This window comes from Phaethon aethereus (assembly GCF_964289735.1).
Source record: "Phaethon aethereus genome assembly, chromosome: 2".
In the NCBI taxonomy this organism is placed as follows: domain Eukaryota; kingdom Metazoa; phylum Chordata; class Aves; order Phaethontiformes; family Phaethontidae; genus Phaethon; species Phaethon aethereus.
In genome coordinates, this window is record NC_138582.1 from 131,745,071 (window position 1) to 131,757,365 (window position 12,295).

Sequence of the window (12,295 nt, forward strand, 5' to 3'; positions counted from 1 at the left end):
GATCATAATAAAAGATTGAACAGATGACTTTATTTAATTCTTAACACTTATTCAATCAATAATTAAAAAAACAGTTTGTAATTAGTAGGGGAAATGTCACTCATCTAGAGAAGTTAAGCATTTCTATTTTTATTTATCTAGTGTTGTCACATATGCCTTTTAAAAATTGTCCTAATATTACTGTGATTTTCATCTTCTTGGCCCTCAGGTCATTCCTGTTTCATTTCAGGAACTTGTTTGAGTTAGAACACTCAGTTCCTGAAAACATTTCTTCCCAGAGTGGAAGCATTGACTGATGTGTAAATCTAATTAAATTCAATTACTGGTTTGCTACCATGTGAAATTTTACTGTATTGCAAATATTTTTCCTTATACCTTGAAAAAAGGGGTGGTAGTCGTAGATTCTACAAATCCCAAGCTCACACATTTTCATTTACAGAATCGAAGTCATGCAGAAGAAATCATTGCTCTCTGGTTTTGGAATATTTTATATGTCCGTCCCTAGACCCATTCTTGAATGCATTTTGCCATGAGATGTATAATTAAAATCTGAGTATGCTTTCATGTGCATTCTCACAGATGGTATTTTTTGTTTGTTAAAGGAAACAGTTCAGGATGTTCTAAGATTAAAATATATACGTAGCTAAACCGTAATTGGAGAATGAAAAGTTGTATTGAGGTTATGTTGGATGTAAGACTGTTATTTAAAAAAAAAAAAAATACACACACAAAGTCTAGGCTCTCGCTCTGGCAAATGGCAGAGGGAGTAATAGTCACTAATATCAGTAATACTGATTAAAGACATTTCCATTTATGTATTTATACAAAATAATGTCTAGCATTGTTTTTAGTAGTATATATATAAATATATATATGCATATGTATAAATATATACAATATTTAGTAGTATTTTTATATATTGGTCTACCTACTTTCTGCTTCGAGAGTAACAATCACAGTTTAGGACAGTGCAAGCTGCGTGAAGATGAGTAGTGGTGAGTGCTGCTGTTTCAAACTCTGGATCTCCCAAAGAACAAAAAAAAACCCAAACCACCCATAAAAAAGGTAGTGGAGAAGCCACTAGGGCAGCTACATCTTTCCTAAGCACATAGAAGAGATGGGAAGAAACAGCAATTCGTTAAGTTTGAACACAGGAGACAAAATCTAGTTTCTGTGTAAGAGGAGGGATTGCTGGAAGGGAGTTACTATTACTCTTTACCAAATCTTTGCAGTTTGCAAGAGCATCTTCCATTTTTTCTGGTTTAGTAGCTTTCCCCATTCCAGCTGAGTAACAGGGTTGGGGAATGCCAGGGGATGGAATGTGCTCATGAAAGAAAATGTGGCCACTCCGTGGCTGTGGTTAAGAGCCTCATTTCTGTCTGCCATGATATTTGTTTCATAAAGTACTTGTGCATCCTTTTATTTGGTTGCCAGCCAGCCTAGGTTTCTTCTGCGTCAAAGTCTGTTGGACTCTGGTGTAGGGCCCCTAACTGGCCTAAAGGAGTGTTTTAAAAAACGATAACTAACATGCACTCGTCTTCACTCTCAGAAAGCAGGGACTTGAATGTGCTGTTGTTTAATTGTAGCAGTTGTGGTAAAACAGTCTAGCAAAATTCCCATGTCCTTATGCAGTCTTTCTCAGAAATGTAATTAAATATAATACTCTAGTGCTCATGAAATGTATTCTTACCTTGCCTGGTTTGATGATTCTGTATTTCTAAAACAGTGCTTTAATCATAAAATGACATTCTCCATAAAAATCCATCCTGAACTGATAGTTCCCTCATGATCTCTTGTATTTACATTTACTGTAATTAATACTTCAGCCAGCTTATCCCTGAGTTCGTTATTATCCTTTCTGTCACAATCTCTGGTATTACTAGATCCTCACAGATATCTCTGTGTATTTTTGAGTTTTCTTTGTTAGTCTTCTCTTCCTAAACTTCATAGGGCAGGCCTGAATAACAGTCCTTCAGAAATAATCTCTTCAAACCCCTAAATTATGTCGATTACCATCTGCTCTAATGCACTTTTGGTCTCGGCTGTGTCCTTCCTTTACAGTAATATGATTAGTATAAGTGCACACAAGTTTCCAAATGTTGGTCTACCGTTACCCCCACCAGGTGCCAGGAAAATGTTACACCCTCATCCCAACGCCTTTCTGAGGACTTCAGCATTGCTGTGTTCAAGCCATGGTGTCTCCTCTGCCTTGGCTCTCGATTCAGGTCCTTCGTCCAAGGATTTCAAAGCACCTTTCTAGCCTTAATGAGTTATGTTTCTGTGCTTACCTGTCATCACCTCTGTGAGATGACCACAGTAATTATTAACACTAATAGTTTTACCTGAAGTAATTAATTATAATTCCCTATATTGTTTCGCTGTAACAGGCTTTACAACAGCCTTAATATAACTGGTCTAAGTTTAGCATTGTAGCTCAGATTTGAGAAGCAGGAAAAACAAAATTGGCTTGAAGTAACCTTATCTGCAATCCATGTGATTTCATTTTAAATCTGACAATACTATAGCCTTTATTTCAGCAATGTAGCCTGAGGCCTGCCGTTGTTGTCTTCTGTTTTCTTCCTGAAAACAGAAGTACTATTCTGTTAGTTTCTAACTTTACCTTTTCCTTTCTCTTCAGTATTCTACCTTTCCAGATTTTTTCTTGTTTTATTTGTTATTGATCTATATAGCTGAAAGTGGTTTAGGACAGTTACTTTATGAAACAATTTTTGCCATCTAGTTATTTCTTCAGTAAGCATGAAAACACTTTTGTTTGTGCACTTATTCAGTAAAATACGTCCTGCATAACCACTTTATTTTCTACGTCTGACAGTGAAGGAGCAGGATGCACAGGTGAGAGTTGCTTCAGAATTCTTAGAGATTGTAAATATTTACATTTTCCTGGATTATAAGTAGATAACAGGATTTTCCCAGAACACTTTTTCCCTTATTCTCTCACTTGATCCATGTATTCTATTTCACTTAAAGGATATTTTCCCTGACAGTGTATCAAATGATGTCTTAATTGTAAAGTTTATTTGAGACAGCTACTAAAGACACTGAAATGCCTAATTATGTTGCATCACAAAAGATGCCAGTAAGATGTATTGCAGCTTAGGATACTAAAATCCTGTCAATTATGAGATATTTTAATAATTTTATCATTAAAATGCTAATCATTTTTCAAATGTTCATGAAGTATTGAACCCTTGTGTATATGCTTCTGACATACTCTTCTTTCTTCCATTTTATTCCAGTTTTGAACTGGAAATTTTACAAACTTCCTTAACATATTGTAGCTCTTGTACTCTTCCCTTGCCCAACTTTTATCTTGAGAAAAATGAAGAGCAGGGCTAAGCACTATTCATGAAACTGCAGGGCAGACTGATGATCCAGTGACAGCTGCCAACCTAACACAGATTAAGAAAACGGGAGCATATGATATAAAATATGTTTTTTATCTATGGAGATTTGATCTTCGATGCTTATTTTTTCCAGTACCTGAATCAAATTAATCAAAGATAACTGTTTGCAACAGTTTTCGTTTTAACTGACTTTGTTTGATGGAAGAAGTGTCTGCCTGGATTTTTTAATCAGGCTCCTTTTCTAAGTGTTCCTAGCAAGTTTTAAATTCATTGGTAAAGGACTGACTATCAGTGGAGCACAGTCCTGGAGTTAAGTTACTATTGGGATGCTGTGCCACCTGGGACCAGAATGATCTTCTGGGCTGCTAGGTTTGGCAGTAAGAGTCTGTGTGCAAGGAGGAGAGGGTAGATCTTTGCTTCAGCCATTGCCTCTCGTTCTGTCTCCTTTCATTGTGCTTCAATTCAACTTGTTTTCATGACATGGAGGAGCAAAGTAACCTGATTCTTTAGGCAGGAACATACTTGTATGGTACATCATTTTATTTTGATTAGATTCTCCAAGTCATTCATTTTCAGTGGATTGGCTGTTTGTAAGAAGTTGACAATTAAAACAATCTGCCATTGTATTTCATTCTTGCAGATCTCTAGTTTTCATAATATTAAAAGGGATTACTTATTTAAATATAACTGGTGATATCATCATATCTATGTAGCTGACTGATGTGTATTAAAGAACATGGTTCAGAATTTTGGTTGCAAAAAATGTAACAAGTGTTTAGAAGTATTCTTAGTCTAGCAGCACCTGCAATTCAGAGAGTGGTGGGAAAACAAACGAGGGAGGTGCTGTCTTACCTAAAACCATTTCTAGAAGACCAGTGACAGATTCTGTGCGCTATATTGTTTACTTTCGCTGTATTTCTTCATTTTCAGCTTTCCTGAAATGCAGTATTTCCAGCAAGAGAATGTGAGGAAAATTCTTACAGATGTTCTGTTCTGCTACGCCAGAGAAAATGAGCAGCTGCTTTATAAACAGGTAATGAAAATACTGTACAGGTGGCATTCATTGACTCAACGTTTTCTCTACAGTTTGACAAGAATGTAGTTCTGTTGCGTCTGAAGTTGTATCATAATACTAACGTAATCAAAGAGCTGCTTGTCAGCTGGATAGTAAGAAAAGTAAACTCATTGAATAACATATGCATTTTCCTCATAATACAGTACCTCAGATTGTTTTCTTTAAGGTTGCTAAGTTGTCTAACTTCAAAATTCTTTATAAACAAACATCTTTTTCTTCAATGTTGGTTAAGAAAGGAAAAAAAAAAGAAAGGCTTTCTCTGCTTCAGTAAAGAAAGAAAGCATGCAACAGGATTAAAAATGGTACTGAATAATCAAAAAACATAAATAGTGACTTCTGAAATTTAGGCCCAGTTTACTATTTTAAGTTTTATGTAGTATTTTAGGTTCTTCAAAGCGCGAAAGCCATGCTGTATGTTAGCAAATAGATCCTTTGTCTAACCCTGTAGCATCCCAATACAATGCAGCTGACAAAGGCCTCTTGACTGAAAGATAAGCGTGCTACAAATACTGCTTTTACAGTGTTACCTAAAGGAGAACCTGCTCCAACCGTTTTTGATAAAAGACTAAAGAAAGCCTTAAAGCTTCACTAACTATGCATCCATATGGGATGCAGGCTAAATTAATGTAACATTTGTTCTGAAGTTTTTGAAGAGAATATAAGCTTGATACTAAATTAATATAGCAAGATCAATATGCAGATTATCAACATAAGTATATTTGTATTTGTTTCTTCTGGCAATTAATTGTAGGAAGAGTAGGGACTGACAAACTGAGGGATATTCTGTGTGCATGGACAAAGGATAGGATAAACTGTAAAGCAGCAAACTTTAAGTAGACAGAAAATTTTTCATTACAAAAATACAGAGGTACAGTAAATGTGAAGATTTTTAGAAGAGACTGTATGCTTTCAGGTATGGTCTGTGACCACCCTTTCCTAAATCCCAGAAATTAGTGGAGTTCTGTGAAAAAAAGACAAATAGGAGTTGAAGGAACAGTTGCTTCTGAAGAACTGTCTGACAGATTATATCAAAAATGAAATACAGAGTTATCAAACATATGAAATCTATCAGCTGGTTATTTCTCATGTTTGACAGACTGTGAGCAAGGAATAGTCTTGCATGAGAACAAGAAAAAAAGAGATCTGTGAACTGCATCTTGAAGGGCACTGCTAAAGAAAACACTTGAGCAGTATTCAGCCTCCCCTTTGTAGTGAATAGAGGCCAGAGTAGGGATGACGGGAAAATGGAAGAACACATTCCAGCTAATTTAGTCTATCATTTATTGAACAAGAAGTATTATTTTACTCTTTGATATGACTTAAAAGGACTTAATTACCCTCTGCTCATATTTAAAATCCTCTTGATTCCTTACCAAGAAATAATACCTTTCCACATAAGGATGGAATATTTAGCCAGATCAAATTTAAAAAAAAAAAGCCCTGAGTTTCATCACAAGCTGTTAAAGCTATTATTTTCTACTAGGTGACACCCCGTTTAACATAGACCATATTGTTAATAGTTATGGGATTTTATTGAATTAATGAGACTGTTATCATGTAGTAGAATGTCTTGCTGAGTTAATTGAAACTGCAGAGATTATATAAATGGTATTAATGAACTTTGACTGCCTGATGCCTCAGCTTTAATAAAGACTGCTTGGTGGGCTAAATGAACATAGGCAGATAAAAGAACAGGTTCAATTTTGCGAGCCTACAGGCTGTTGACAAAGAAAACTTCTTTACCTCTGTTTTCAACTGGTGTGCATCAGTAGTGCAGTAATTCCAGGAAGGGGTTGCCACAGAACTAAGGGGAGAGGTGACATGCAGAAAATGAAGTAAATTTGGATCATGAAAAGCTTGATTTAATCTCTCTGAAGTGTGTTCAGTACATCACCCAAGTCTTGTGGTGCTGTGCCAAGTCCACAAAATAGCAAATGCTTTTGGTTTTCCTCTCTTGTTGTGGCCATGTGTTACTTTCATTAGGAGCTTTTCCTTTTTCTTACCTCATTGTAAAAAGGTGGTTTTGGTTTTTTTTTTTTTTTAAATTAATGCTCCTGTGAGCTTATTAGTAAAAATTCTGCGTTTTTGTCCCTGTGTATGTCTCTTTTTAGATAACATTTCTTTCATGTTTATCAATACTCTTCTCTCAATTAGCTAATAGGAAATAGAGCTGGTGTTGGTGACAGGTTATGGTTTTGTCTCTCTTTTAGCAAATACCTATGTTGCAGTCAATCTTCCTCTCCTACTATTTTTATTGGTTCTGTTTTTACCATTACCTCAAGCCCCACTTCCCATAATAGTTTCCACTACATCAAAGCCTAGCATATTTTCTTGAAAATAATGAAGGTTAACATTAATTCATCAATAACAGATCACCTCCAAGCTGCTCCCTCCACAGTGACCTGAATACAAAGCCCAAATTAAGGAGTTTGTCTTCATATTCAGTATCTATCATAGGACTGGTCCTGTTGTTCTCTGTGAGAATTCCTCTGTCTCATTTGTATGACGACATACAACAGCTACATTTGATATTAGAATTATAACACTTGGTCAGTAAATGAAAACTTATACTTCTGTTTGTCAGCATCTGTGTAGGACCAGATATTTCTCTTTCAAATTATTTGGAAAAAGTTTTAGTTCCTTGATAGTTTGCGTATTTCTAAATGTAAATAAAGTCTATCTGAAGTTTACAACATTTTACTGAAACTATTACATAGCATCAGCGTACAGTCATACAAGAAGCAATCAATAATGTTTGCTTAATATGCATATATGCATGAAGGTTGTCTTTGTAGTAGGGTTTGTGGGTTTTTGACCAGCATGAAGTAACATTTTATTCGATAAGGAAAAAGATATTTCTCTCCCTAGACAAATGGAGTAGAATGTTGTGAAGCTGTATTACAGATTTTAAAGACAGAATCCTCACTGGGATCATTGAATTTTTAAATAGCAGCTGTAAATATAAAATCTAAAGAGAATAGTATATTGTACTTAAGAATATGTAAAAATTACTCTTAACATTTTTCTGTAAGACTGGTGCCAAAATTCTGGTCCTAGTTACACTGAAAAGAAATAGTGCCAATTAAACTAAATCACTAGGCTACCTATTGTTCACTCATGATTTGATTGCCCTTGGAGAAGTCAATATAATTTTGAAATACATTGATTCGCTTTTCATTGTAGAAATGCTGTATTTCTGGTTTTCTTTCTAAACCATAGACTGTATTATGAAATCAATATTTTGTTGTAGCTGGGAAGTGTCAAAAAATTATCTGAGCTCTGTCAACTTATTTATTAACACTAAAGAGTTTTAGTAAACTGCAGCATTGAAAAAAAAAATGTATGCATATTACACTGGTGGCTTTTCTTGCCAAGCTAAAAATCTCTAAACATTTGAAGTACTCTTATAACTGAAAGATCAGAGGTATCTTTTTGAAATCCTGATATTTCATCATCTGTTTGTTTTGTTTGTCTTGTATATGGGCAGCCACATTATGATTCTACTTTATTATAAAGTTGATATTATGTTGGAAGAATGTATGATGTGCTTTTATCTTTTATAACTAATTCTTATTTTATGTCCTCTTTCTTTTTCTTCAGCTTATATGTTTACAGTTTAGGTGGTAGTTTTTATTAGATAGTCAGGTTTTTGTCATTTCCATTTCTCTTATTTCATGTTAGTATATAAGGGCGAATAAAAGACGAGACATGGAGGTGTTAATTAACCAAGGGCTGTGAGTATGTATGAAAGCACAACCCAGGTTATCTACAGTTTATTTAAATATTTTTGCCACTTATATTTATCGTCTAACCCTGGACCTATCTCCCTGTCTCTCCTATTGCTTTCCCTTTTGGTATGACCATAAGACTTTCAGAAATCTGAAGTTGTCAGTTTGTAATCTAACCCTTATTGTTGTTTTTGGGAATGTTACATCAGCTCCTGAAAACAAGTGGCTACACTGGGTTTAATGGTTTTTTTTCCCCCTAGCTGAATTTCTATTTAGCCTTCATCTTTCAAAGTAATCCCTAAAGGTTCAGAAATAGTAAGAGAAAGCAAATATCCGAACTTCAGTGGTTTTGCTGTCTTTAACTTTGCCCAGTTAACTGACTGCTATTGCTGCAACCCTACAGTCGAGGCTATAACAGTCACCTCAGTCCTGAAGAAATTAAAATTAAATTTCCTAGGATTTCAGTTGATAGCACACAGAGAAATTTCTGAACATCTTTTTTTTTTTTCTTCAACACTAGTAGGTGTTGGAATTTCCTCTTACGAACAGATGAGGTTCACTAACATGTATCTGAGCACACTCAATATAGATAATGATGTAGAGAGGCCCTCCAGATCTACCTCTCCGCTCTGTTTGGACCACTTAAGGAAAATCCCCATTATTTCCAATAAAAGTTAAAGGGTTTTAGTAGTTAATGGATCTGTTTGAGACATATGAAGCTGATAAGCTAACTCCCTGGTGTTGAATACTCCTTAGATGCTACATGGAATATCAATTGATACACCAGCAAAGCAGCAGGGTAGCTGCGCAAGCATGTGACTTTCATTGCTCACATCTGCCCGTCACTAAAGGGGCTGGAGAAGCAAGTGGAGAGGCTTCCTAGCTTGGAACTGCAAGCATAAAAGTACAACAGCTCCTGTTGTGGACCCATCATGTGACTCCTGACAGCAGCCCGAAATGCCTATGAGATTGATGGGCCAGCCCCTGTGCTCTTTCTGCCAACAGAAAGAGGATAGGCAAGATGGTCTTTCTGGTGGTCCTGTCTGCCCAGAGCAGTCACCTGGAGTTGGAACTGGGGCTGCAGTTGGTGAAGTAGTTGCACCTTTGAACAGGATGCCTGCTGGCAGCACGCTCTTCCTCCTACAGCCAGGCATGGACTCCACTCAGAGCGAGACCCAGCACGGGTAGCCTGGGCGCCTGGCACCAAGCCCTGGCTGTAGTTGGTGTTTTCGGGCTGAGGTCAGGGGTTCCCTCCCATTGGAGTGATCCCTGTGTCCAGAGGCAGCCAGACAGGTCTCAACTCTTCATCCCACATCCCTTCCATCACCAAAGGGCTCCCCTCACTTCTTTTGCATGTCTGACCTCCAGCCCAACCTGTAGCTTGCATAGTTCCTGCCTGCCATCCTAGTCCACCACTGGGAGCCCAACTCCCTTGACATAACCAAATTCCCCAGTTACGATGCACAAATCCTGCTTTTCCCTGATCTAATCTGAGGGAAGGGGCTGAATATCTGCTGAAGATGAGGTTTCATTCTTCAGGCTATAGTTCTACCTGCCAGTGCGTTGGTGCTTGCCAACTGGATTACTTGTTTCCTGAAGCAGTTGCTTCTGCTCCTGATAACAAATTGACAAGCCCCAGGTGAATCAAGGCAAATCAAGACTCCTTTTCTGTTCCTGGTGAGCTCCGGGTAAAAGCACTGATGGCTGGCCTGGGTGGTCCAGCCATGCTTCTAATGCTGGCCCAAGTCCTCGACTATCCACCAGTTTTTTTCTGTTCTGATGCCTGCATGTTTCTATATTTCTTTTCCTAAATATATTATCTTAATATAGATTGCATATATAAGTAATAGTCTGTAATGCAACAGTACCAGGTCTCCTATGCATTGTGGTGTTAATAACAAGTTTATTTTTAATATTGACATAACAACTGAAAGAAAAAAACCACAACAAACCTCATTTTATTTCTCACATCCATAGGAATTGAAGTTTCATTTTCCAATTTCCCAAATAGCTGCCCTTGTCTCCTCTGAAGCCTACTGTTACGCTTTTATCTATGGTTTTGGAACATTATCAAATAAAAAATAATTTTAAATTTTGTAATTTGTCCCTATTGCAAATCTTTGTACTGTAGATCATGATTGTAATTATCATAAATAAAATTCATATTTATGAACATAGATCTTGGAGTAAACTGCCAGGTGCAGGGTTGCCTGCTATTGCCAATTTGTTGTCTGTTGTGTTAGAAAAAGAAAGAGTAACTTGCTTCTGAATATTATAGAAGAATAAACACTTGGATTTAATCAGAATTTAAAATAAAAGTTATTGATTATGAAACTGTTCTGTTAAGAATGTAAATGTTTATGCTTTTATTTAGTCTGTACCTCATAATGCTGGCTGCCTGATGCTATGCATTAGGAACTGGAAAAATCTTACTATACTTTTGCTTCCTTTTATGTTTAGGGTATGCATGAACTTTTAGCTCCCATTGTCTTTATTCTGCATTGTGACCACCAGGCTTTTTCACATGCCAGTGAAGCTGCACAACCAAGGCAAGCATTGTATTTTATTTGTATGATATTAAAAATCTGCTTTCTTAAAAAAATAAGTTGGCTGGACTAGAACTTAGAAGTAAGTGTTTCTTAATTCTTTGTTTATAATTGATAAATGGACATCAGAAATTGTTGCATCCTCGTGCCTTGATGGGAATGTCCTTATTTCATCTTCCCTACTGCAGCTTCTGAAAGGGGAATTGGAAGTGTAGACATTGGCCCCTTCACAGATACTAGCTGGCAGAAAAAGGGGAGGCAAGAAACATAAGGAAAACCTTAATTAAAAAGCTTACATACCTACCTACCATTTCACTTAGTTCTTTTTGCCAGAAATGGTTTCTTTTTTGTCATTGCAGAGAGGAGTCAGATTAGAGATCTACAGTCAGAACAGACATGTTATCAATTCTCTTGCCTCATATCTTAAAAGAGAAAAAAAAATCAATGTAGATGAATTGCTGTGATTGATATTTCTTTCATTACCTGCAATGTTGTAGCTGCAATATCTGACTATCCTTTGACTTGGTAGTAACATTAAGTTTAGTTATTGATCCTCCATTTCATTCAAACTGTACGTGTGTGTGCAGGTAACTATACAGATATGTATAAAATACTACATCATACATGATTGTCTGTCAGCCATATTCAGATCCTTTCTTTTCTTGCCCTATAAGTAGTTTGTTTTTTTAAACAAACAAACAAACAGCTAGTTGCCTTCTTGTGTCACTTGTGATATTGTAGTCATTTCATTTGTCTTTTTGCACTCTCTTTTGGAATCCAGCAGTGAATAAAAGCCAATTAATTACATGTGCTATATAATGCAACTTCTGTTAGTACCCCTCAATGTGATTGTCCAAGGCAGTTAAGCATAAGGGTGGAGGTTATTTACAAGCGTGTGTTTTTATTCCATGTCTGTCCTTAGATATCCTGAAATTACCTAGAAGATGCTCTTCAGTGCTAAGTAACTTAACATAACTGTTATGCACAGCATTCTCTTCCATCCCCACTGAAAAAGTAGAGCTAAGCAGCAAAGTAGATGGAAAAGAGGTGCTGTCACTGATTAATTGCTGTTAAAGTACAATAAAAATACAGGCTATTAAAACAAAATAAATTAATGTTTTGATACTGCATATTTGACCAGTAACCATTTTTTTTGTTGTTTGGGACAAACAGTGATAGATTGTGCAGCAATCAATTATTCTAGATCAAGCATATTCAAATAATACATTGTGACATTCAGTAATTTGTTATTTGGAATAATTAGATGGTTACTTCATTGTAGTGTAGACAAGGCAGCTAATTTGTTTTTGATCTTCATAAAAAGGAAAGACTTCATTTGTTCAATGGAGTTGCTCTTTTTAATTAAAAAGGCTAGTTTTCTCATTTGCACTTTATATGAAAGTTGGCTTATAAATACATAATAGTACATGCAGAACGCTGACCAAAAATAAACATTCACAATTAGATTGTTCACTGTTGCCTTTTTCAGCGAGGAAATGAAAGTTCTTTTGAATCCTGAATATCTGGAACATGATGCCTAGTAAGTTTTAACAACTTCCTTTACATTTGATTTGCTCTTAT

The 12,295-nt window shown here is 36.1% G+C and overlaps 1 protein-coding gene across 1 annotated transcript in view; it reads left to right on the forward strand.

Annotated features, from left to right (window-relative positions):
* TBC1D5 (TBC1 domain family member 5) overlaps window positions 1-12,295 on the forward strand; it is a gene marked incomplete at its 3' end in the record, with an annotated part of 190,419 nt that overhangs the window by 47,626 nt on the left and 130,498 nt on the right. The window contains exons 7-9 of the mRNA XM_082014562.1: window positions 4,296-4,398; window positions 10,629-10,726; window positions 12,204-12,254. Of these exons, the coding sequence (XP_081870688.1) occupies window positions 4,296-4,398; window positions 10,629-10,726; window positions 12,204-12,254 (252 nt within the window). The remainder of the gene's footprint in view (window positions 1-4,295; window positions 4,399-10,628; window positions 10,727-12,203; window positions 12,255-12,295) is intronic.